Below are 27,892 nucleotides of genomic sequence, written 5' to 3' on the forward strand. Positions count from 1 at the left end.
AGAAACGAGAAGCGCTCGTGGAAACGGCTGGCAGTTAGAAGAGCTTGGACCACCGACCCACTCAGCTGAAACGACGGTACCCACCTTTTAATCTTCATCACAGAGCTCATAAAAAGTACTCGTCCATCACTTTTTACACCTGGGTATTAATTGTTTTCCAATGAAGTGGATATGATGTTTAAGAGAAATAAATACAAGAGATAAATAAGGTAACAGACTTAAGCATCACTGTTCCTCCACGACAACTTCTCTGAACGCCTTATGATGGAATTCTCTGGTTTACTGTCAGAAGATCAGAACTGAACATCACCAGGACTTCACAACGGGTAAGGCATCACATCACCCTGTAATATTATAACCTAATGGGTTTCTCATAATAGCTGCTGGACATTCAGTTTTAGTGGTTAGTTGTAGTTTAATTTCTTTTATTAGAAAGCTGTCAAGAAACTCTATTCCTCTACTCTTTACCACTTAAATGTGGTCTGAATTTCTGATCATGAAAAATGTCTTATTTGTTGTATGCACCCATTCAGTAAGCGGTATAAAGGAATCACCCTGTTCTATCGAAGAAAGCAAACATACTCATCATTATAACCCATGCATGAAAGCATTGAAGGTATTTCTATAGGCTGCATTTCTATGTAGCGTAAAGACATATTTCCTTTTTAATCATAGGAACTTATACATTCCTAATAGACCAGCTTTCTGCCATCTGTACTTTAATGCCGGAAGATTCAAGTGCAAGTACTGTAGGCTAACCCAAAGATTTAGATGGAAATTGTGTGGCCACAAAGGAAAAAATTAAACATTACAAAATGAGATACTATGGACTATGCCGTCACGCCTGTCAAAAAACACAAAGGCACATTTTGAAATGTAATATCTCAAAATAAAATCCATTGTGTGTAAATATTTTTTTTAATCCAAATATTGAATCTCAAGGATTAAACACACAATAGTACATTAATGGTACATTGTGAGCCCATTTTTTTAGTTTTGGGAGATAAAGATAGATAGGTCTTCTCTATAAACTACATGGAAATGCATTGAAACTTGGTCTAAGAGAGAAGGAGATACGCAGAAAGAAGATGGAGAGTTTTACCCCAGGGCAGATGCTTGTCATACTCTTAAAACATTTTTACAATACGATTTAGACACATTTATCATGGTTTATTTTTTCATAAGCATCCTGCCGCACCATTATAAAGATAAGATAGAAAGCATACCAAACACAAGCACCTATCCAGCTCTGTGTCACATGCCTTAAAAAGATTCAGGGCACTAGAGTAGAAAAAGAAAAAAGAAAAAAAGATTGTAAAAACAATACACAGTGATATTCTTTGGTCTGCCTGGGTAACAGTTATTCACTTGCTGTGCTTTAGTCCTAATCGAGATAATGACCCATGTTTTATTCATCAGTGTGTGTACAGTTTGCTCCCGCGTCTTATTTAATTTCACCAAGCCCGTAGAGCTTAATTCTTTCTGTCGAGGTGATTTACCAGGAATGATACTTGCACAAGACCTAAACGGCTTTTTGTAAATGATCAGCCAGACTGCTGCAGAATCACATTCCTCATTCTCTTAACTACATGCAGTTCTTATTACTTTCACTGTAGTTACTGAATAATTCATACAGTTACTGAGTGATATGCTTTAGGATGAATTACTGAACAATAAGTTGGAACTTAAAGGGGTTGAACTTTACATTTTACAGTTTACATTACAAGCTTTACTTAATGCAAAGACAATATAATTATCTTTATTTTTGACAAAATATGATTTTGATGGTTCCACCAATAACGTGATCATTAAATTCAACAAATTGTCCTCAGTAGTTTCCTAAAGTGGTTTTATATGCACTGTTGATGCTCTAAATATTGAATCGATGTATATTGGAGGCAGAATGTAAATGTCATGATGACTATTATATGTAATGTAGTGAATTTGTATGTAACATTTCAAATGATCTGGCTGTGTGTGGCATCTATATCAAACATGAGGTATCAATAGGTGGAGCTACGGTACAGTCATATTCTGTGAGATGCCCTGTACTGTTGGTAGTTCTTCATGCTTTGAATAGCCTCCTGTGAAGTGTGACAAGCATTTCGGGTTAGATGAAGCGGCAGTATAGCATTTCTTACAACTTCACTGCTCTCACTCTTCAAGTAAATATACATACATGCATACATACATACATACATACATACATACATACATACATACATACATACATACATACATGCATGCATGCATGCAAGTGTGTGTGTGTGTGTGTGTGTGTGTGTGTGTGTGTGTGTGTGTGTGTGTGTGTGTGTGTGTGTGTGTATTACTTACAATTACAAGTTTTATTTATAAAGTTAAATAAAAATGAATAAAGTTAAAAAATGCAGTTGTCCTTTCTAGATAACATCATGTGAATGTGATTTTCTAATTGCTTTTCTCAATTATGTAACCTGATTTAGTTTTTCAAATGATGCACTTGCACAGTTCTGATAAAAGCACTCGTCTCCATTAGCACTGATCTTACATAGATCTGGATGCATGATTTTTCTGTTTTGTTTTTCTGTTTTAATTTTTTAATCAGGAGTTAATTTCCAGGACAGACTGTCTGACTGAGATGCCTTATCTATGAAAGTACTCTAATGTGAAAAGGGTGTTTTAATATGTTTCTGTGTGCAAACACAATTACATCCTTGAATAATTTTTTATTGTACTTGCTTTTTATTACTTGCTTGTTTACTTTAGCACTTGTTCATGTCCAGTACCTGCTCATGGTGTGAATTTGATGTAGTGGTGTTTTTCTCTCACTCAGTTCAGGATTAAAAAATGTGATTTTTAAAGGGCTCAAAACTTTCTCATATTTTTTTGTCCATGTATTACTCCTAATGTAATGTCAGTTGATAGGTTTTATAAAACTTTCTATAAAATGCATATCTATGTTCCATTTGAACTCTTTATGGTCTAATATACAGATTTTGCTTATATACAGGGAGGTGTACTTAATTTCTGTTCTTAATTCTTTCTTTAATTGTAAGATGTCTCTGCAGGTTTTTTGTCATGACATGGGCTTATAAGAATGACGTGATTGCTGTTGCTTTTTAAAGTATTTTTTAACAAAGAATTCCCTATACTACAAAGTATAGGTCAGAAGTCAATTTTATGGAGAGTAGGGAGAGAATAACTGTGGGTGCAATTCAGTGTAATATCTATGAGAGACATTTGGTGATATTCCCTTTTCATAGTGTTTTTTTCTAATGTTTTTTTTTCCTCTGCACATTTATTCATCATACCAATCATTTGTGCCTATTGACTTTCAAACTAGGAGCTGCCTTTGTACCTTCCCAGTCAGTTTTCTGTGCATTGTGTAATAGCGTCTATTAAATGTCCACGATGGACTGAATTGATTTGCATTGCATGATGGTTGTTTCAAACCTTTGACTGGCAGAGGAGTTTAGATGATACACTCTTTTAAATAACAAGCGCCTACAGTATATGAGCGATTTAACAGTATTTGACCAAATTGGCTGCTTTAATTTTATTGTAAATTAAAAAAGGTTGCTTATTTTGATATTTTGTAAAAAGCTCTATTTAATTTTCATTTAAATTTAAGGTTGATATAACTATATATAGTTATATAAGTAATATTTAATAGTAGTTCATTTTAATTTTTTTATACAACAGTATTTATAACATTAGATTTACTTGCTTACTTATATAATCGCCACTGAATGCATTAATATCTTTAATATAGATATCAACCAGTTACATTTTGGCTGAAGACATCAGTTCATGGAAAGAATAATGCATCACTGAAATGTTATAAGAAATTAATGACAGGGGAATGTAATACCTTTACCGCCCAGAATGTTGGTGGTATTTTCCAATAATAGAATATCTCAAAATGATGAATTTCTCTTATACTACAGCAATTTGTTAATGATTACGAGTATTATATTAAAGAATAAAACTTACTGTTATCTGTTGTATTTAATGTGAGTTAAAGCCCACAAAATAGGTTTTATGTTATCAAGTACATTGTTTCAGCTAAAGATAACTGCAAGATATTTCAAAATGGTTAAACTTAGAAATGAAAATTCAGCTACTGCCTTAAAAATGTTAGTAAATTCAAACTGAAGATAAACTTTAAGTATTCGAGACTTTGGGTTACTGTAAATGTAATTTTTATAAAGTTGTATAGTAAAATATCCAAATCTTGTCATGACAGCTGGAGTTAAAGAGAAGAAATAAGTTCAGATAACTTAATGGGGTTCTGTTTTAAGGTGTATAAACAGTTCTTTCACAAGACTCTCTTTTTATACTTTATTCAAGTTAATCAGACAAAAAATGCCATGAAACACCATGAATAAGAATTTTGAAGAAAGTTAATTAAATAATTAAATTGATTTCAGTATTGATGGATAAAATAATGAACAATTCCATGTACCATACCACATCTAAAAAAATAAATGATCTTTAAAGTTTCCTCTTAGTTTTATTAACAATTCACAGTTTCATAAAACAGTAACATTCACAGTCATGTGGACTCCGGATATATCATCATGTTTTTGAAAGAGTCTTTAAATAATATTCAATAAAAATTTCATAACATTGATCACAGATCTCTCAAAAACGCTCTGTTCCTGTGATGTCACATCTTTAACATTCATCAGTAAGATGCACATGACCAGCTTTTGTCTGAATATCGATCTGCATTTTGCCTGAAATGTCACATAACAGCATATGCATGCTATTTCACTGATACTGAGCGTGTGCAGGTTTCGTTAATATGAACTGAAACATCTCGTCCGTAATGCTGGAATTGGCCTTTATTATATAGAGGAAATCAGTAACATGTTGATGTACAGTATGTGTCCTTTTTCAGAGTCATGTTTCAGAGCATCGCCCCTTTTTAAAATATTTGCTATTTTTAAATACAGTAAACTGCACTGCATTAAATATTTTTGCTTCTTGTCTTGGCAGCCTGTTGCCCAACATTAGTTCCATGTGTTTCCTTCTCTAACGCACCTCATTCATCTCATCAATTTCCAAGTACTGAAGAGCTGATTTAAGACCACAGACCTAAAGAAAAACAGAAAACAAAATGACAAAATTATTTTCATGCACTGCTTCTGAACATGTGAAACTGCCTTTAGACTTTTTGCTTAGAATAATTTATTTTTTTACTTGAGAAAAACCTAATGTTAGTTGACTAACCTCCAGATTTCTGCACTGTACATCCCTCATGTTTAAACTTGTGTGAGAGCCACTAAAAATGAGTGTCCTTATTTTTTAATAACAAATGTCCAGAGGTTCACTAGATAATTATTAAGTGGCCTTTATTACCCACTATAAAAATGAAGTATCTCTCTCTCTCTCTCTCTCTCTCTCTCTCTCTCTCTCTCTCTCTCTCTCTCTCTCTCTCTCTCTCTCTCCTCTCTCTCTCTCTCTCTCTCTCTCTCTCTCTCTCTCTCTCTCTCTCTCTCTCTCTCTCTCTCTCTCTCTCTCTCTCTGTCTCTCTCTCTCTCTCTCTCCGCCCCATGTAATAAAATTCGAAATGAACACATGGATCTTTGATCAGAAATGTATTTTAAATGGTGAAGTCATAATAACGGACAGCTGTGTGCACTAGTAAAGTGTTATTGATTCATAATTCATTAAGAATATAATGAATATTTTTCAGCGGTTTGTGTTATGAGGCATACCATCATCTTGATATGCTGTATATTGAGCATCTGTGGAACTTGAGAATTGTTTTGTGTTTAGTTTTTTGGGGTCTCGGTGGATATAGATGCACATTATGTGTAAGATTTCTTACCATCTGTGCCTGCATTCTGGCCAAGAACTGAAGTGATTAGTATTGGAAAAAGGTTCACAGTCTGAATTAAAAGTTTTGTTTTCGGTTTTGCATTGTTGCCTTGTTTTCACATCAGACATTTAGAATATTACTTACAAAATTACAAAATGGAAAAGCAACTGCACGGAGTACTTAATATAAAGCTCACACTGAGGGAAGCATCTTTTATTAATTTAAAATGAAATTCAATCAAACTGGAACAATGTGATTTTTAAAGAGAGAGGAAGTAAGAGTTAGACAGAGACAGATAGATGCTGCCTCTCAGTGCCTGCTGTAATTGGAAGCACACTCAGAAAGAATGTGTGTTTTTTCTGGACTTTAAAAGCAGCTTTTCAGAGGGGTTGAATTATAAGCCACTGTAGGATTAGCATAGTATGAAGATGTTCTCACTGACACACACGTATATATATATACATGTTAACTCATGTCAGCTTGCATGAAGTACACTGTACATACTTTCACTGAGATCTGTTTTTCTCTGCAATATCACATACCTGAAACTGAGCTGCAGAAGTATTTCTGTATACCAAAAGTATGCAATCCTGAATCTAACCCAAGAAAAATTAAGCTTGAACAACATGTTTAAATGTTTAGCTGGTTCACACATGTTCTCAGGGTGAAAATCTGAGGCTACCATTTTCAGTTGTGTGCCAAGTGTAACTTTCACATGCCAAAGCACTGACACGTCTTTGGGAAGTCTTTTATGTAGCCAGCACAGCTTTTCCTGGCTTCTGATGTAAGTGTGGAAAGTGAGGCTTTTTTATTTGTGAATAATAATGTTACTGCCCATAAGTTACCAAATGATTAATTACCTAAATATTAAATAAATTTTGCAATCAAAAGAGGAAAATATGAATATTTGTTGAATAGTATAAGAAGATTTCTTCCAACAAAAATGTCTTCAGCTAATTTAACCCCTTCAGTTTCCAGATGCTCTCTACACGTCCTCATTTTCCTAACGGTCCTCATTATTATAACAACATAAGTTTTCTTTTACATGTGCAGAAAATGTTTTATCTGTTATCGAATATTAATTTGGATGTTAATTGTTATATTACACTTGCTTTCACAGTACCTATGCCCTAAAATAAAATACTATGCTACTATATGTATACTACTACTATTACTACTACTACTACTACTACTACTACTACTACTACTAATAATAATAATAATAATAATAATAATAATAATAATAATAATAATAATAATAATAATTTCACTTCAGTGAAACTAGACAGTTAAAGGTGGGAAAAATATCTCCTGTTTGTTATAATGTGAGTTCAGCATGTTCCTCCTAAAAGATATACACCTTGTTTGCTATGTAGTTAATATAGTTTAGTTAATATTAGCCCACAAACCATCCCAGGCCATTCTATCACTTTAATGGCTCTAATATCTTCTCTGATATTAATACAGATACTAATTCTCCTATCAGTAGTAAATTCTGCTTGTCAGCTACTGAGATATAACTGAAAAAACTTCTTTGTTTATCATTTATCTCTATACTGCAATAACTTATAAAAATACATTTTAATAGACCCTATAAATTCTTAATTCTGACTTGTTTAAAACACGATAAACCAATCAATCCCATCTGTAAGACCTCTGTAAAACCTTGTGCTGACCGTTTGGCCCACAGTAAATAAAATATAGATATACAAGTAAATTAGGGAATTGAATGTTACTTGACTAGTTCAGCCTGTTATGTTGTGAGTGCTATTCAAGTTGTAATGAAGGGAATTCTCCAATCTCATGGCTGTTTAATCAATATTTCATACATGTCAGGATTCTGGCTGCCCTCCAAAGAGAAGCCGTTGGAAGAGTGAACTGGAAACCTTGGCCTAAGATTAGACCCACTTTATTTACCTTCAGTGACACATTCTTTAGCCATTCTGCAGCTCTTCTCCTCAGCATAGTGATTGGGATCTGTGTCATTGTCTTGTTTTGACAGGTTGGTCATGGCAGGTTGCAAATGTGATCAGGCATGAAAGTGAATCAGCATTGTAGAAATCAGCAGTGTGTGAACGCTGGGAATAAACACAAATAGAAGAGCAAACATGTATTCTTTTGTTACGTTTAATTAATGAGGAGGGTTGTTTGGTTTATGAGAGCCCTTACAGTGTTGCGTGACTCTCTCTTGTGCCAATACAGCTGGACTCTCGTTTCTAAAACATTGGAACTGGATACAGGTCTTAAGCAGAAAACCATTTTGTACAGCTTTCATGCTTGTATTTGTTTTTCTCTGTGAGTTATGTAATAAAGAAAGCTATTCAGTTTCTTTCTAGAATCAGCGTTCATTTGATTATGTCATTAACTGCACTGAGATAATACAAATATGCTGATTTACAGATGATCAGTTATGTCGGTTACTGTAGAGCTTTCTTTCCTGCAGAGTGAAGGCACATAAACAAAAGGAACTTTTTCTCTGCTACTATGTGGTTTTATCATATAACAGGTTACATGACAAAGACAAACAAGATAATTTCCCATAAAAGCACATAATAACTATCATATAGGCTTTAACATTAGGCTTAAAATATATTATTAAAAAATGATGCTGGAAAAGTTTTTGTGTCTCAGTGCATTTTTCTTTTACATTACAAAAATGAAATTGAATATTTGAACATTTTTAGCGAGCTTATTTCTGACCTAAATACGTTTAAAATACTTTATACACATTTATTTATTTTTTTACATATTGATGGACATGATCTCTAAGATATCATCTGTGTGCCTTCTGGGCTTTCAGTTATTTTTAGCTGGATTATTTTCACAGCAGATAAGACATCAGCTTTTTGGTTCAATATTAAAGTTGCTTTTTTAAACAGATTTTGATTAACATAGACGCATCATTTTAGCAATGTCATGTGGATGGTGGAAAGTTTTGCCATGATGGATGATTGTTAGCTAATTAATACAAAATAAAAGATTACATTTTATTTATATTGCTTGTACCTTATGCTTATACACCTTGCCTACCTGCCTTGTCTTCTAATTCCTTGAACCTTACAACCAGATGCTACACAGTGTGCCTAAATTTAATTTGATTCTCTCTGGGCTCATTGAGAAACATCTGTAATATTGTCTCAACCAAGACTGTAGTGCAAAGCCTAGCTCAAGCTAGCACAGTTCATACAGTATATCTGTTATAACAATGTTATTATGGTATCATTATGGTAAATGCTATGGGATGCATCTTGATTCCCACTTTGCAAGCATCATTTGAGTTATTACTTTTAGGACTTACACTATCCAGGTTATCTATTTGATTATACCACAATGCTGCTCTTATACATCGTTGTATCAAAGGGGTTTACAAGGTGGATCCTTCATATATTCATTTTAAAACATGTAGTCATTTATATGGAGTTGGGTTTGATTGTGAATACATTAGCATTTTTATGGAAGGAGTCTTCAGTATCAGTTGCTTGCAATAGAGTAACACTGTGACTCTATTTCCTGTCTTCGGAATAAAAGGGTTTGTTTCTTCACTGCGAAAAGCTACAATTTGTTGTCTTGATAACTTGAAGATAAAAGAAACTAGTGAGGAAATTGCTGTGTCTTTGCTGATCTAATGCAAGTGACAACAACTTTTTTCACAGATGTTCCACAACATTGAACCAAAAGTGTCCCTCTTCAGCTAATTATAAAATTGTTGGCAAATTGCTGTAGTATAAGAGTAATAAACATGTTATGTTATTCACATGTACTTCAAACCTCTATAATATATCCATAATAAATGACATAAGAGGGATGTTAGTATTTGAGATCTCATAAAAGTATACTGTAGTCTCTCACTCATTTAAAAAGTAAGGTGGAATCCATTGCTACTGTTGCACTGATTGTATCCAGGGACATGTTTTCCTTTTTTAAAATCAATACAGCAAAATGTACTCTGAAACCCTCTGCACGCACAGTGATAGCTTGATTAGACTCATTGTGTGTAAAAGGTTGAAAGAGTGGAATGGGCCAGCTGAGAGGCTGGGATGGAGTGAACAGCTCCAGCCAAGCATAAAATGCAGTGCAAGTGAGCCGATGCATGAGAGGCAGCCGAACACTGTTCTCATCCTCGGGACCCCCGCCAGCACTTTCTTTTTTTCTAGCTAGATGGTGACGGTCAAAAAATTTCCTCCTGGCGGTGTCCGATGTCTGACAGCTCTGTCTGGCATTGTTCATAGTAAATGTAATTGTGCAGCTATTTTTTTGCAGCTAGATTTTAAGCAAAAGTCAGAAAAAACATTTAAGACAGGATTAAATAATGTGTACTGATTAATTAATGTGTATTATATTAGGCAAATATATGCCTGACAACCTTTCTCATTGTGTTTCTGTCTGAAAAACCTTTCATGGAACTGGTTATATAATAAAATCACACAGTAGCAGAGAAAAAAGTTGAACACAATTCCTTATGCATTATGCACTGTCAGTTTTGTAGGACATATTTTTATAACGTTGGCATTTCCTTTTTTATTTTTTTAGAGAACTATTTTGGTATTGTTTACCATCATGTTTGAGTTATCATTGTAAAGTTTGTTGCAATAATCAAATACAAACCCATCACTACCTTTTCAGATGCCTCTATACGGCATGTTTATTGCTTTAGCATTTGCCTCCAAGGACTAACACATGAGCTCCACATAAGATTTATTATTGGGCTTAAGTTGGATTTCTGTCTGGTCTCATATGAAAAGAGTCTCTTTAAAGAAATTCCTTTATTTTCCACAGAAAAATATATCTGTTCTACATCAATTACTGTTTACACCAGTCAACATTTTTTTAAATCTATTAAATAAGTATGAGAATATTTTCTCGACATTTTCTACACTGTCTTAAAAAAAGTAATGACTGCAAATTTAGCTTCAAACAATATTTACAAAGAAGGTTTTGGTTTTATTACTGCAAAAATACATCAATAGCATTTATGACTCCTTTTCCAAGTACTACTACATGTAGACAGGGAAAAAGGTAGAAGGATAATTCACTGTCAAATATCAAATATCAAAGGAAGGATGGCAAACAGTCAGAACTTTTAAAAGAATTCAAAGTCTTTCCTGAAGTACTTGCGTCTAAGCAGCTTTCTATTCAATATGAATCCAATAATAATGACAACATTTCTCAGAAAATATCATCTGATCATTTTTGACAGCCGGGGAATCTTAGACGTATGAAATATAGAACACAAAACAAATATGTTAATTGGTTAAACCACATAAAATAACAGAAATATTACATCCAAAATAGACAAACGTTCAGTGACATTTGATACATAACGCAGCATAAGTAAATCACATGTAAATAGTTCCATGTGTAAGCCTCATCAGTTATCGGGGCTGAAATTTATTCTGCATCATCTATTTCACAGATGTGTAGTCTATAATGTTATCACCATACGGCATACAATGCAGCTGGCATTTGCTGTTCATAGCCAGGATACGCTTAATCCTGAATTCACCCTGGATGCCTAGTGCAAGTGTCCGGTCAAGGGTTGTGTCAAGTGTCACCTCATGCTTGTCATTTCAAAGTCTCAGTTCATTCACACCGGGCGTGTTTCAGCTGCCTTTCTGTACAAGCTTCTGCAGGGCAAAGCACAATATCACACTTTTAATTTGAATCGGTTTTGTCAACTCCTGCATTTATTTATGAGTTGTGAGGTGGCGGTTATAATGCATTAGGAATTGTTAACTCAGTGATGATGCTTATAAGACATAATATTACCATAAATTTTTTTATTTTTAGTTTTGTAAGGTATATCCGTTATATTTGCCTATAATGCTTTACATTAAGAATTCTTCACACATAATGAAGGCTGCTGTGTAACATACCTCTGAATGCACTGTAGAATGTTATGAATGTCTTTATAGTTCATTACAGATACTGCCTTTTTAGAAATTATTACCAGATGTTGCAGTATACCTGTGCCATGGTGTTGCTTTATGAGAAGCATGTTTAATCAACTTGATTTTGAAGTTACAAACCCCCCAATAATCTTTTGAACCCAATAACATTGTTCTTTTAAAGATGAAACATATTTTTTAGCAGTAAAATATTAATGCATTGTGTTTTAGAAGCCTGTGGAGTTAAACCATTTATTTTCCAGATTACCTTCTAGCATATAGCATAAGCATATATGGCTCAAAACCGCAACTCTTAAGAAGCCTTCCTGTTATAAACTTTCAGTTCCGATATTTCTCAGTGTTGACTGTTGTTCTATATAATACCTGTAAAATATCAAAGGTAGTTTATGCCCCTTTATTAAACAGGAAAAATCACCAGACATTTCCTTAAAGCTGAAATAGTTCATGTTCCTATTAAAATCTATCATCCCCCTTTTCAAACAACCATTTGTAAAATGCAGTCTCAGAAGGCTGGCCTTCAAAGTTTGAAGGGCATTAAGCTGGAGCTGAGCAGCTAATCTGGACACCCAGCTGCTGCTGAGTAGAAAAGAGAACATAGAGATTAGGGAGCATCTCATATGTATAGAGCACCACTGAGTAAGACTAAGAGACAAGAATTGAAGAGGATCACTGGTGCACTTGATCTTACTTGCCTCTCTCTCTCTATTTTTTTTTTTAAAAGATGACGGATATAAGATATGTAGGATATACAGTATATCTCCCTTCTACAGATGAACGTGCACACTTTAAAGTTAGACCTACTGTACACTAATCTCCGTTATGGTTTTCATTCTTATCTGACATTTAGGTCTCATATTTAAAAATTACCAGTGATGTGGAAAATCCTTTTTCCTTCTTCCAAAATTTTCTGCCTCTAGCTATGGGTTTAAGTTTTTGGGACGTAACCAATTACCAGGACATTATTTGCTATGAAGTGATGTGTTTAACATCAAATGTACAAATACAGATACACAATATGATAGATAAGCTTGCAGTAATAGTCACAGGATTCTGATGGAGAATGAAGATCCAACAAAAAAGTTGTATAATCTTTTTACATTCATGCTGGTGAATAGTCAGATATGAGGCTAGCAGGACAAAGAAACACCCAGGTTTTCATGAAAAAAATAAGTCATGCATATATAACATGCTTCAAATGAATTTGATCAATATTTTTACACAAGGCATTTAAATTTATCTGCATGAATTAAATTAGACGATTTCCACACACATCTCCAGTGTTCATGGGCTTGGCTTCTGAAGCTCCCCAGAGAAAATATACAGTATCACATCCAGCACTTAATTGTACAATTCAGTAAATTGCACACCTGGAAAAATGTAACATTAAACCAATTCATTGGATGGATACTGCGCTTGGCTTTTGCTCTTCATGTCCAGAACAACAGGCCTACATCCCAGAAGAAACATATGACCAAAAACATCTGTGACCTGATGGAAAAACTTGATGAAACACTCTGACAGTTTGACTGGCATGCAAAATCTCCAAAAAAAAAGTGAATCCTTGGAGCAGCAAGTGGAGCAACTAAACAAGCAACCACGAACTGTGGACCCAGTGTATGACAAAAATTGGGCTTACTGTAATTTGACTGAAACTCAAGACTGAAATCAGTGGTTTAATCTTTTATTGACACCATTGCTGCTCTTATTAATGGAAATTATGGATGTGACCTCCCAATAAAATAACATATGGTCTCTAAAGATATCTTGAATAAGATCAAGAAGGGCAATCAGTTTTTGTGAACAATCCAGTATTGGGTCAGTAAAATCATTTAGAACAAGAGAAGCATAAAAACAAAGGCATAAACAAAGAAAAGAGGAAATATAATACAGAAGAAAAATGTTCTAAAATTTGAAAAAGTGTAATTAAAAAAAAATCTAAATTTATATTTAAATTAGTTTAAAAAATGATGTGGGTTCTTAAACAAATGTGTGTTCTGTAAAGTAATGTTTGTAATAGTTAAAATTAAACTTTGACTTTGAATTAAAACCTGCACTATTTTGTGAAGAGAGATGAAGATTAGAGATCTCTGTATAAAGTGTTGAAAAATGTAAATTGTTTAATAAAATGAACCAATATTATTCTGCCTAAAACTGCTGAAGCCCAATCATAATCAAGGCCGATTTCTATTTAACTGCTGGCATGAGTCATTTCCCACTTTTCTTATTCATTTTTCATTTCTGGGCTAAGTATCCTCGATTTGCTGCTGTGTGCATGCGCTATTATAAACTAAGCTGAGAGGAGCTAGAGCCCATGTGGCACTTGGCTGACTCAGAGCTGGACAGAAGATGGATTAGGTGTAAATATGACTCGTCACGACAAAGGGCTCAGCTTGGAATGGAAGTAAGGGTCAATGAATCAGATTCTGGGAGAAGATGCATTGGCTTAAGACAGGGGAGTGGTGGTGAGGTGCAGCGTTTCAGTTAAGTGAAATCCCACATTTTTTAAAAGGTTAGTTGAAGGGTAAGTATGCATGACTAAGACAGGTAATGACCAGGATAATTCATACTGTCCAGCCAAGATGAACTTGTGCTCTAAATTTTGTTCATCTGGTCTGTGAAGTAACAGAAATGGATAATACAGTGCTTTTGTTTTAAATGCTTAATACACATCACACTATTTGACATTTGAGTGTTATAATGTATAATAAAGTTAAAATGCTGAATAATTAAAGATGATTATGTAACTCATTTTATATGAACTGTATATCAGACATGTAATTGAATGAATAAAAGTTGATTTTAAGAAAATCGTAACATTACTTAATGCCAGTTTCTGTCATGTTACATTTAATATCATTTGCATTACTAGTTAAATACGTAAAGCAAATTTGGTCATCTATTTTGGTTAGATTTCAGGCTTGTTTTGTTTGGTCATTAATTTCAATTCACTTCCATTCACATTTAATACGTATATCACCTTTAACTAGTGAATTGTTAGCCTTTTTACCTGGCCTGCTGGTAAAAATTTGCTGTTGTAACTGCGCTGATTTATCAGATAAACAGTGATTAACAATATGTTACAGTCAAGTATAAATATCCCTGCTCCATCCTTTTGAAATCAGGTGATAATCATTGCTGATTATATGAATATTATTTTGTATTCAAGGCATATCATATACTCAGGTATCAGGACAATGATGGTCATTGAAATGTGCACAGAATGGGATTCAGGATGATTGACTTGTACATTCAGGAACATAAAATTTTTTAATATTAAGAAGCTCCTAAGGTACTTAGGTTGTGTATTTTGTTTCATTTTAGTTTGCAACACAAGTTAAGTGCAATGTAGTGCATTTTTTTGTGCGATAATTTACGATGGTGTTGTAAACATCAGAATTCCCTCTGCTGAATTTTCACTCTATTATTAAAAACGGTTCAGTCAGACACTTTTGCTCTCAGACACTTATGCCACAATGTGTCACGTACCAAACAGCGCTATGGTCCCAGAGATCATCTGGATGTATGCTGCCTTTTATGGTCTTTGGCATATTCTTCCTGGATCATGCACACAGTGTCATATCCGGCTATGTGAATGTTGTTTGTCTCTTTCTCAGTCAAACATTTCTGCCTCTTAACAGCACTTGCATTTAAAAGAAGCATATTTGAGTCCTTTGTCGGAATTTGTGCTTGTGTAACGCACCCATAATACTGTCCGTCTGTGACTAATTGTTTTGGGTAAATTTTCAGTATCATGCTTTACTGTCACTGACACGTCCTTTGTCCTTGAGTTTGTCCAGACCTGATAAAAATGTCATAAGACAAATATAGTGCTGAAATAACTGGGATGCTAATTTATTTTTTTGGAATTGAAAGATTTTGTTGGCCACAGAAGAGTTAAAGTCAACACTGAGTTTATGTGATATGTGATAGGATGTCAGCCTATGATACAGTATGATTCAGAGCACCATGCACACTCACACGCTTGTTCAGACTAGGGTAATTTTAGCATAGCTAATCCACATGCCAACATGTTTTTAAAGGTGGGAAGAAACCAGAGATCCTGGAGGAAACCTACATGAACACATAGAGATCAGATAAACATTTACTCATGGAGTAAAAACTTTATAATCCCAAGGTCTAGTTTTATTTTGCTTGCCTAATGCATCATGTACAAAAGTGCATTTGATATGGCTGTACTGTATGTGGACTCTAATTATAGCTGCTGTGTAGCAGTGTTTCACTTCACACACCATCAGCTAGAAAACTGCATCAAAGCAACACAAATTATCAGTCTGTCTAATTGTCATTGGCTTATAAATGACTTCACTTGAAGGTTCTTCTGACCAACAGCAATGATGCAGCATTGCTTCTTCTCAGCATCACATTGCTTCTCTTAACTTATCTGTTATCAGAAAATAAAGCTGAGAAAGTCACTGTGTATCACATGGGATGTTGAGTAGCTTGGTGATAGATTTCCTTATCACTTTAAACGAAACTGACACACTCTGATGGAGCGAGGCCTGAAATTGCACCATTGCCATGTGTGGGGAAAAAAGCCACAAGACATCATTACAGCACATCATTGCACAATGGATTTGGAGATTTCAGCTGGACTGTTTTAGACAGTACTTTGTCCACCTGGTAATGCTTCCAGGATTCAGAATTCTTGTCTCAGCAAAATGCAATCTGGACAACTTAACATCTAGCCAACCAGAATTAGACGTAAAATGTCTTCTTTAATGGAAAAGTGTCACACCTCATCAATCATTTGTCATATTCTGGGCTAGAAATGGTTCAGGGGATCTTAAAATTCCTGTTGATGCCATCTCAAGGCTTCAGCTGTCAAGCATCAGTTATCTTCATCTCTGATTAAATTTAGTATTTTATATCTCAGAATAAATATAAAAGCATCCAAAAGTGACAGCTCTTCTCTCAGTCCCATCATGAGTGTTGATGCTGAGCTCCAGAGGCACTAGATGCTGTTAGAACACCTAAATCTGTATGTGCCTGCACTTGATCTAAAGTAAGTGCATCAAACCCTTATGCATAGCTTGACTGGGAGAGAACAGCACACATCCCGTTTAGTAATTGGGTTGCTGATTATGGACAGTCTATTAAATGCATTTTCCTGTCTACTTGTTGAGAATGCTTGGGTCCATTTTTGGGCTATATGCATGTCACACCTATTAATGCTGGTTAATGGCTCTTTGCTGTAAAGGTGGTGTATTTTTTTGGCCAGCAGCAGGGTTAATGGATTGAAAATTTTCATGTACCCAAACACTCTAAACCAACCATAATGGTGCTTTTCTGATGGGGCAACTGCCTTAGGGTATAAAGTGGAAAATAGAAACTCAAATACGGAGCCAAACACACATGTTAGATGAATCACCTAGCAAGCTTTAATGCTACAGTAGGTCACAAAAAAGAACTGCAGGGTTTAAACCATGACACAAAGCCTGTCTTTATTGTCAGCTTCATCATGCTGCTTTGACCTTTGAGGGATGAATCACACTCTGCTGGATATCTTTATCTGTAAACAATGTTTGCTGTTTTTGCTTTGTGCCATTGCACATCCTAGTCATTCCATCACACTTGACTTTAATGACTGGCAATTCACTTATCTCACATTTTTGTAAGCGAAAGATGATACCTTTGTGAGCTGCACTGTCATTTCTCTTCCCTCAAATACAATCTCGGAAATGAAAAGGAGCAGTATATCTCTAATGAGGCTTCGTCCTCAACTGCCACAGTGAACACAACGCTGCAACACAAAAGTGGTTGTTCAGTCTGGATCCTTCATCATCAGAGTTCTTCTTCATCATCAGAGTCTATTTTTCATTTTGGGAAAGTTTCTGTATTCTAGACCTATTTTGGATCCCAAAAAAAAGTAATGTACATGCAGTAAGTATATTAATGCAGTATACAGCACTGACTTAGACTGGAGTGTATGAAGTGAGTTTTTAAGAATACAGAACAGCAGAGTGAAAAAAATTGAGGAGCCAATTACGGAAATCATGGAAACTAAATGTTTGCATTTTTGTGATTTCTGTGGAAAAAAAAAAGAATCTGAACTTCTATTTAAAATGTATCTATGTAAAAGTAATTCCAGGATGGCAAAAAAATTAAATACTGTGGCACAGTTGGTAGAGCTGCTGCCTCCCCATTCCAGGGCACTGGGATCGACTGGGACCTCTGGTTACAATTTGTGTGGGTTTTTTTTTTTTTTGCTGTTCATCAATGTCCATGTGTGTTTCCTCTTGTTGTCCATACTGTATATTCCTAATCTCCATATGCAGACTGACTATGCTATATTGCATAGGTACAATAAATATTTAGGAAAGTAACAAATGTACAAAATGTGCAGAATGGGTGTCTACATCATGTTATGGCATAAGGTAGAGCTATTTTTCTTACTTAATGCTCTTGCATCACTGATTAATGTGGCTGCGGTGCTGTACAGGTTGGTGAAGTTCTGGCAGGAAATTGACTCGTTATAAATGATAATTTGAGCACAAATGACCTGACTTGCTGCACAGATGTCAGTCAGTCAGTCACTGAAGGAGTTTCTTGGCTTCAACAAAGTGGCCTTACTAAAGTGGAGTTCTCCATTATGGCTAAAAGTTTGTTTAGGGTTTCAAGACTTTTCGGTGTAAAATGTACAAAATATTGAGCACAAATCACACAAACTCAAAACAAAATTTGGCTAAAATGTACAGTATATTGTGCATAAGATGTCCACTCATTAATCTATCACGTTGCACATGTACATATGGGCACATTTACTTCTTGTTGTATAAATTAAATTATTCTTCATTTTGTTTTAAGGGGAAATGTTACAACGTACATTTCTGCTGATCTGAGACCAACAACAACTTTTGTAAGACTGCAGAGAGATTACAGTCTCAGTGTACTGAAATGCTCTCTGAAAACCGATATTGTCAAAATTTAATTTGATGCCTTTTTCCCAATATTGCATCTGCAGTACAGGTTTGAGAGTGAAAAAATCCAGCAACACAATAGTACAGGTTTGAAAATGACATGTGAGTGTAAAGATGAACTGCAGATTATGGTAATATACAGTTTTATTCCCAGCCCAACTAACATGAGGAACAAGACCTCTGGCTGTTGTCGAATTTTAAGCTGTATCAGATGGCACAGTGGATCCAGAGGCTTTCTGGATTGTGTCCTTCAGTGGTGCTACCCACTGAGGTGCTGAAAGCAAACACACACTGATGCAGTCTGGTTACACAGCAGAGTAATTCTATCACAAATAGTGGATTTACAAGGTGTGACTAAAAAGATCTGTTGGGGAAGGCAGTTTGAAAGGAAGCCAAGAGCCTGAAAAAAAGACAAATTTACATCAATAAATCATGTTGATAACACAATCTTGATGGTTTAATTGTCTTATTCATTCATGCATCTTCAGTAACCACTTTATCCTGGTCAGGGTGGTGGATCCAGAGCCTAGTGAGCACAGGAAGGAGGCAGGAGGCAGGAATACACACTGGATGTGGTGCCAGTCAAATGAAAGGTATTACACATGTACATTTACATACTTATTCACACCTAGAAGCAATTTAGAGTAGCTAATCCACCTACCGGCATGATTTTGGAAGGTGGGTGGAAACTGGAGAACTCAGAGGAAATGAGGAGAACATGCACAACTCCACACAGAGAGGAACTTGACTATAAATCAAACAGCAAAGGTAATGAAACCCTAGAACTAATATCTGTCAAACTCTTTTCTTTTTGTTGTCTTTCCAGACAGATAGAATCTCAGAGCATGGGTTGGAAAAGTAACTACTGGCTTTTAATGTTGTTTGTGTTGGTGAGTATAAAAAAGATTTTATTCATAGTTTTGTTACCACTGCAAATCCATATCCTTTTATATGACTTATATTATATCAAAAGGTACAGAGGTTAAGCGCAGGGTTAGGGGAGGGTTCAGTATCCATGGCTTTTCTTGTAGCATTATTTATATGAAATGTATTCATATCAAACTGGTTTGTTTAAGTTTGTATGATTTTTCCCACAATTTTTACATTAGGATATATTTGTTAATTCATGTCTCTTAATAGAAGGTGGATTCAAGTAAAGGGATAGATTAACAAAGTAATCTTTATTATCATTATAATTTTTAGAAATGTACTGTAATCTGATAGGATAGTGACAAAAAGTGTCCCATATTTCCTTAATTTCCCATATGCAATAAAATGTACTTTGCAGACTGATATTTAATGTATGAACACAGTCTAGTTCTTTTAACACCAAAGTTGAGACACAAAGTTAGTTTCTGGCAAATTTTCTCATTTTATTTTTCCACTTTGCAAGCCTGTGCCATGAAAGAGATTAATTTGATGTATTTCAGTACTCCATCAGACAATAATTGCTTCAATTTGTTCAGAAAAATGATATGACTCCCTCCCTAAAAATGATGAAGAATAATCACTTTAGGTACAAACTCTCCAGTGTGCAGCTCGGTGTCAGTGCTGCAGTCGACAGGTCGCATATGGAACACGTAAAACCCTCCAAACATAATCAGTTCTTTTACAGTGTGACAGCGGGCTATAGCGGTCTGGCAGGAGGGGAAGCACTCGTTCAAAATGTCAAGTGCTTTTCCTCACCCTCTTCTCCTTTTTCACTGAAGTTCACTGTGCTTTTACAGAGCCTTTTATTCAGGTTTACTTATGGGCTTCTGTCACTGTTATTTACTGTTATTATCTATCTATCTATCTATCTATCTATCTATCTATCTATCTATCTATCTATCTATCTATCTATCTATCTATCTATCTATCTATCTATCTATCTATCTATCTATCTATCTATCTATCTATCTATCTATGTCTGTTTGTTTGTCTGTCTTTCTTTTTTCTGGTAGCCTCACTATTTTTCTATATGTAAATATATTATGTACGGCTATCTATTTATCTTTCTCTTTGCCTTTGTGTCAAAACAGTTTGTAGTAGGCTGTCATGTTTCATTCAACATATTATTTTATTCATTTAAGCTATATAATGTTGAAATAAATATTCTAAATTAGGTGACAATGTGTAATTTTAGATGATTTAGATAGTGTTTTGAGCAATCTGTGAAATGTTTATGGTGCTATAATCATACCTGACCCGTTGTCCTTTCTTTCTTTCTTTCTTTCTTTCTTTCTTTCTTTCTTTCTTTCTTTCTTTCTTTCTTTCTTTCTTTCTTTCTTTCTTTCTTTCTTTCTTTCTTTCTTTCTTTCTTTCTTTCTTTCTTTCTTTCTTTCTTTCTTTCAAATTCAAATTCAGAAAATGGATTTGTGGTTTTGTTATGTTATGTTTTATGTTATGTTTTATGTTATATGTTATGTTATATGTTATGTTATGTTTTATGTTATATGTTATGTTATATGTTATGTTATGTTTTATGTTATATGTTATGTTATATGTTATGTTATGTTATGTTATGTTATGTTATGTTTAACATATATATTTAACTAAATTAAATTTTAAGAAACCAGAAAATATTTTGCACACTTTTAACAGTGTTAACGGAGCATAGCCCATCTCTCTTAGCCACAATACACCTTTCAAACTGTGTGTTAATCAATCCAATGGAAAGACAACTAGAAATACTTTTCACCCACTACATTCCAAAAGAAATTAAGCTGCACCATTAATGGTGTGCTTGTGCTTTTTCCTAAATTTATTTTGGTTTATTTTCTTCTTATCATTTAACAGAAGAACAGCTGTCTAAATGCTGGTTAGCTCAGAAGTGGCCTTGGCACTGTTATGACATTTCACTTATTGCTTTTGGCAGTTTAGTTGCTGCTTTTAGAAACCTTGAATCCACTGGTGGGTATGCATAGGAATTCCTTACCTATTAAATGATGTGAATCATGAAAAATGATGTGATGAAATGTTAATGTGTACTATAAATAATTGGTTATTCTGGAAGGATGGTAAAATGATTTTTGGTCAGAATTGCAGAAAATGGTAAGTGCTCTGGTTACAGAGGCTTGGCTTTTCCACTGTGTACAGTATGCTGTGGAACGTGTGGAGTAGGTGTGATTTATTATTCGAGGTCAAGTTCTGCTGAGAAGTGGCTCTTTGAGCTGACACGAGTGGTGGCCTGGTGGTCGTATGTATGACGTCATTTACTTCAATGTTTGGAGTGACATCATATGTACGGCTGCTAAACTGCTACATGGGACATCAAAGAAAAACTCAAATTTTTAAGTGTTTAAGATAAGAACAGGATGACTTTATTTCTAATGCAATGCAGTATACAGCGTTGGAATATTTTTTTTTACTTAATTTACATGTGATGATTAAGAGGAACACAAGCAGGTTGCTTCTAAATTATCTTTCATCTTTCTCCATTCTCTTTTCTTGATAATTCATGCCAGATGCTACTATTACAGATGCTATCTGAAGCTTTGCAGATGGAGCATTATATCTGATTTACAAAAATCCTAGTCATGATCTCAGCCACTATAACCCGCATAAGGATGACACTAGCTGAGCTCTTGCCTTTATGAACCATTCCTATCTTAACGAGCACACTTAACCAAGCTTTACATAATCTGAAGTGCTTTTGAAGTATGAAATGGAATACAAGCAGAACCTGCATATATAAAATTTTAAAGGCTTTTAGTGCTCACATTAGTTGTGAAGGAATGGATTTGTTCTTCTCTCTGGGGCGCAACATAAGCCAGTCTGCTATCTGCCCCAATCATTGTGACTTGTTATGTTGATATAGTCTATCAAAAATTCATCTCTTTTTACAGTGGATAACTACTGTGGGTGGAGGGGAGCCCAAAACCCAACCAACCACAGACTTTTCTCTCATTCCTGCTATGGAGAAACTGGAAGAGGAGCACCAGATTATGACAGAATCTCAGTATAAATGTCTGGAACTGTTGAGCAGAGAAGGCATGCACAACAAAACAGGTAGACTGAGAAAGTTTTCATCTTTTACATAGACTGTGTATGTACGGTGGCCTTGGAAAACTCCTAATATGATGAAATATGGGACAGGACTATATGTAGTTCTGAAAACTACAGACTTTCCTGAACTGTAACAACCAGATCGAAACCTTATCAGGTGTTTAGAAATCTTTAGGCAGAATATTTGTTTTTACCACATTAAAAAGTAAATAAAAACATTTCCACATCGGTTTGCAAACTGAAATTGATTTATGGTTAAAGGCAAACAATTTTGTTGAACTCTGATCTTTTGATTTTTGTCTGAATTCAGCCACAGTGACATGCAGTGGATTTTTTCAAACTACCACACATATTGAACGAGCGCTAATGTTGTAATGTTGTTTTGTTTTGTGATTTTAAACTTCTGCATTGTGCCAGGTGAAATAGAAATATACACATCATAAATGTATTAGCTAATCCAAAGGCCAAATAAAATATCCAGTGTGCTACCCAGTCTGAGCTTTTGTTTGCCCAGAAAATCAGCTTAGCTTGTTAGCTAGTGGGGTACATTAATATAAAAGTATATGATCATGTATATTGTATATTGTCAATACATTGCAAAAAACTAGCACAAACCAGATTTATGATAATTGTGGTCTCAGTGGATCCAAAGACATTCAAAGGAAAATTCAGAGACCAGTCTATCACACCCACCATGCATGCTCACTCATTCATGTTTTTTTGCATAGTCAGTCTATCTACTGGCACGTTTTTGGGAGGTGGGAGGAAACTGTAAAGTATGGAAGAACAACACACAGAAACAGGAAAACATGCAAAATTCCACAGAGACAGAAACCTGAGGTTGTGCGGAGGCTTTGCTACCCACTGCACATCCGCTTATAATCATAAATTAAAAACTAATATCCTGGACAAAACCTTTGACACAAGCTAATGATCTGTACAACCTAACAACAATTTGTTCCCTTATTTAGCTTGAAACAATTATGGTAATGTTAATTTTGTGGTTTAAATTTTATACTGTAGCAAATATCTTTGTTATATCTTTGTATATCTTTGCAAATATCAAACCCTTATTTAGTTTGGTTTTGATCTCAAACTTCCATCTTGGGAGATGTTAATTTTCTTTAAATCTTTTTCGATGTCTTTCTTTCTAGCTTCCCACTGTAGGCGGTTTTGGGATGGCTGGCTGTGCTGGGATGAAACTCCAGCTGGGACTTATGCTTCTCAGAGCTGCCCAGACTACCCTCCCTTTGACACCTCAGGTAATCTTCAGGAAGCTATTATCGTACAGCCCATCTTGACATTTGACCCTTTGGGTAATTGGAAAAGCTATCTCAAACAGATATTTAATTTGCAGCACGCTCTTCATTACTCTCTAACATGAAATGCAGCGAATCAGCACCAGTTTTCATCAGGTAGTTTTTATTTTCCCCCCGAAGGTGTCTGGGAAAGCTTGTCTGTATTTTATTTGGAACAACAGAAAACAATTTATTAGCTGTTGGAAGATAGGAGAAAGCAGTGCAGGAACATCTTGAACTCTCTCCTCAAATGGAATCACGAGCATAAAAAACCCGAGTCCAGGCCGATCATTCCAGAGTGCGGGGGATGAGTTGTGGCTCTTCGGTATCTTGTTCAGTATAAGAGCTTGAAGATCCCACAAAAGCAACATTATACCTTGTGATCGTTTATTTTATAGAGTTTTCTATCAGTATAATGTAACAGACCTGTTTGTTTGCTGAGAATAGATGAATTTATCTAACCTTCATTGTATTCATTAGTTTGTCAATTTGCCATTTTGATTATTTTCTGACAAAGATATTTGCTACAGTATAATATTTAATCCACAAAATTAACATTGCGATAAAATATTCAGTAATATCATATTCTTCTGTCCATCCACATCTCATTCAATTCTTAAATCTGTTGAATTTAGGATCTGGCTAACAGGTTTAATAAACTCTTTTTGCTAGATGGCTAGGATGCAAATATCTTTTGAACATTTGTTGATTTTTTGTTATTATCCTAAAACATTTTACCTATTAAATATCAAATATTCTGATTAAATAGAGGTAATTTGTAAAGACTTGTCTGCTTAAGCTTGCAAGATTTTTTGGCTAGGAAATCTAGCAAGCTAGGAAGTTATGTTTGCTGAATGCTGAAAAATGACTTTAGATTATATTTTAGCTGGGTAAGAGAAAATGCACAGCAACACTATTCTCTCATTGTGATTAACTAATTTAGGTAAAAATATTATAAACCAGCAAGGAGAGGGAAGTGAGGAATCATTGATACAAATAGTAAAATATGATGGATGTAGCTAGCGGTTAGGCCATTAGTTAGGTAGAAGTTGTCTGCAAGTCTATTACATTAAATCGTTAAATGGACATTAAAATGACTGTATAAGAAATGATTTACATTACATTTATATTGCTATAATAATCATGTATTATAATGTGTTGCTTATCATTTACATAAAGACCATAGCTCCAGTTTAATTTCTGCTGTGAACACTGGAGGGTAAACAGGTGAAGGGTAAAGGCTTGTACAGTCACTTCTAGTCTAAACCAGTATACACTTTACTGTGATTTACAGTCACACACTGTGCTAATGCACTGATTGATTTTGAGGTACTACACTGGCACTGCACAGCTACTGCTACATGGCAGCTTGAGTGATTGTTTTTTATGCATTTCCCCTTACACAGAAAAAATAACCAAATACTGTGATGAATCTGGTAATTGGGCCCACGGCACATCAATAAATAATACCTGGTCTCAGTGTCTCAGCATCTCAAAGGACAAATTAAAGGTAATTACAGCAGTTCTGGTTTGGCTACGTACCAATTACTTTAGATTGAAAAACCCTTTTAACAGTAACTGAATGAAGCAGTCAGTTTATTTACAGTTTCATGTACGAGCAGTTCTACTGCAGTTCAATCAGTTTTATTCTGTTGATTGTTTCTAATGGCCTTTCTGCAGAAAGAGTCTGTTTATGGTGAAGTAGAGCCAGATACCACAGCAGAAACCCTGGTCAGTCCTGTGGAAACCGAGAAAACAGAGGAAAGGAAGAAAATCATCGATGGTCAATATAAATGTTTTGAGAAAATGAACAGAGACTCACCATATAACAAGTCAGGTAATGGAGGACTCTTTTTTTTTGTTTTGAAGAACTGTAATGTCAACATGCACTAAAATGTCTGTGAGATAAAACTGTACTTAAAAACAATTTGAACATATCATTTGAGTTTCATTTTAATTACCTAAACTTTAGGACTTTACTGTAACCGGACATGGGATGGATGGCTCTGTTGGGATGATACACCTGCAGGAACATACACAACTCAAAACTGCCCTAATTACTTCCCTGACTTTGACCCCACAGGTAAAATCAAAACTCAGATCTCACTGCATTAAAAGCTTATGGAATTTACTTAGTTTGCACAGTGATTCCAAGTGAGGGAAATGAGTAACAACGCAATTAGTTTTTGTTCATGCAATTTGATTTCAGCTTGTATGTTCAAATCCGTGAATAAAATCTCACAACTCACCCAGGAATTAAACCCATTACACTGGTGCTTTCCAACAGTCACACTACTAGTCAAGAAGCTCTTATTTTCATTTCAACCTTATATTTCTGATGCATTGCATATTGAAATGAAACAACATTCCTTTATGGCCATGGTGCTACATAAAACAACACAGTGCTAAGGAATTAAAAGTATGTTTTCCTAGCCACACGAAGTACACAGTGTGCAACCTAGTGCAAACAGAGCAAGACAGGACACCGCTGACAGGACAGATATCAAAAATAGCACCAGAATAGAACCAATATTCAGTTCGTATAGACAATCGTGCAAAGGTAAATGATTCCTGTGAACGTATGATGCATGTTAGCAGCATTAAAGCATCATATGCAAAAACAGTATCTAAGTGAGTGTGCAAAAACAGCATATAAATACTGTTTAGATTAGTGGTTATTGTAGTCATCATTGTACCTTGCATGATTCAAGTATCTAAATGTAAGACTATAGTCAACATACTTGTAAGAATTTTTTAAAGTGTAATATTTTTACATTAGTAAAATTTAATTCATCATCTACATAATTCAGTTAATTCAAACCTTTTCAAAAAAGAGTGAAGCAATCAAGTCACTTTTTTGAGAAACGCAATAAGATATTTTTCAGAAGTCTGATTAAATACATATTCCTTTTTTAGTGCTGTGACAAAATATTATGATTTCTGTTCTTGTTGTTTCTTGTTAAGCTTTAAAATTTCTCTTTGGAAGCAAGAAGCTCCCTGAAATTTTTTCTTCTTATATTAGAAAAGGCCATAAAATATTGTGACGAGACTGGGAACTGGTTTCTACATCCTGAGACAAACAGAACATGGTCCAACTACACCCTCTGCGTTGCATATACTAAGGACAAGTTAAAGGTAGGAATTTATAGCATTGCTTCTTAATATATAAATATTCACAGAAGTCTGAAATACTGCATAAATGACTATGATACCAGATGGAAGAAAACACACTTGGTTCCATTTGCAGTCTGTTAATTTTGAGGAGGGCATCTGTAGGACTTTGACAGTAAACAAGAGTAAGGGAAATAAGCCAGGTTTGGCATTGTATGAGTTGTATTAGCTAAAAAAAGTCTCAGTTGTATTTTGTAAATGTGTGTTTATATTTTGCAGAATGCATACATTCTGTACTACATGGCAATCGTGGGTCACGCTTTGTCCATTGCATCCCTTCTCATCTCTCTGGCAATATTCTTTTACTTCAGGTAAGTTTAGGTGCTTTCTTCACAACCCTATTAACTCATAACTGTCCTTTTTAGCAGGGTTTCTCAACCAGGCAGTTGTACAAATACTGTAGGCAGTGGATTGTGTGCTTGGTCTCCCTGACAAATACTTATGTTTGGGTTTATATTATTACACAAATACAGTGCTATTGATTATTCACGTTATTGTGGCAAGATTTTAAGAGGATTAAGCTACCTCTACTACTGTCTCTCATCCGCCCAAATGCATGTTTCACAGTATATTATTTCACTACACTATCATTACATTGCTATGTCACTACAACCAGGTGTGAACCTTGAAAGCCTTCATATGGTCATTGTAAAGGGTTTCAAAAACTGAAAAGAAATGTCAGAATTACTAAATATCTTAATGTATATCACAAACATAATATCAGCTTACTTTGTGTAACAAATTTTTCCTTTTTAATTTAGATTTTTAAATATCATAACCTATTAG

General features: G+C 34.8%; 1 protein-coding gene across 1 annotated transcript in view; it reads left to right on the forward strand.

Annotated features, from left to right (window-relative positions):
• The window catches only part of calcr (calcitonin receptor), a 45,384-nt gene continuing 17,492 nt past the window's right edge, over positions 1 to 27,892 (forward strand). Inside the window, exons 1-10 of the mRNA XM_027175629.2 lie at positions 1 to 326; positions 19,160 to 19,243; positions 19,477 to 19,540; positions 22,478 to 22,640; positions 23,792 to 23,899; positions 25,342 to 25,445; positions 25,616 to 25,772; positions 25,908 to 26,018; positions 26,958 to 27,070; positions 27,326 to 27,417. Of these exons, the coding sequence (XP_027031430.1) occupies positions 19,221 to 19,243; positions 19,477 to 19,540; positions 22,478 to 22,640; positions 23,792 to 23,899; positions 25,342 to 25,445; positions 25,616 to 25,772; positions 25,908 to 26,018; positions 26,958 to 27,070; positions 27,326 to 27,417 (935 nt within the window). The 5' untranslated portion in view covers positions 1 to 326; positions 19,160 to 19,220. The remainder of the gene's footprint in view (positions 327 to 19,159; positions 19,244 to 19,476; positions 19,541 to 22,477; positions 22,641 to 23,791; positions 23,900 to 25,341; positions 25,446 to 25,615; positions 25,773 to 25,907; positions 26,019 to 26,957; positions 27,071 to 27,325; positions 27,418 to 27,892) is intronic.

The sequence above is a fragment of the Tachysurus fulvidraco genome, chromosome 24 (assembly GCF_022655615.1).
Source record: "Tachysurus fulvidraco isolate hzauxx_2018 chromosome 24, HZAU_PFXX_2.0, whole genome shotgun sequence".
Lineage (NCBI taxonomy): Eukaryota > Metazoa > Chordata > Actinopteri > Siluriformes > Bagridae > Tachysurus > Tachysurus fulvidraco.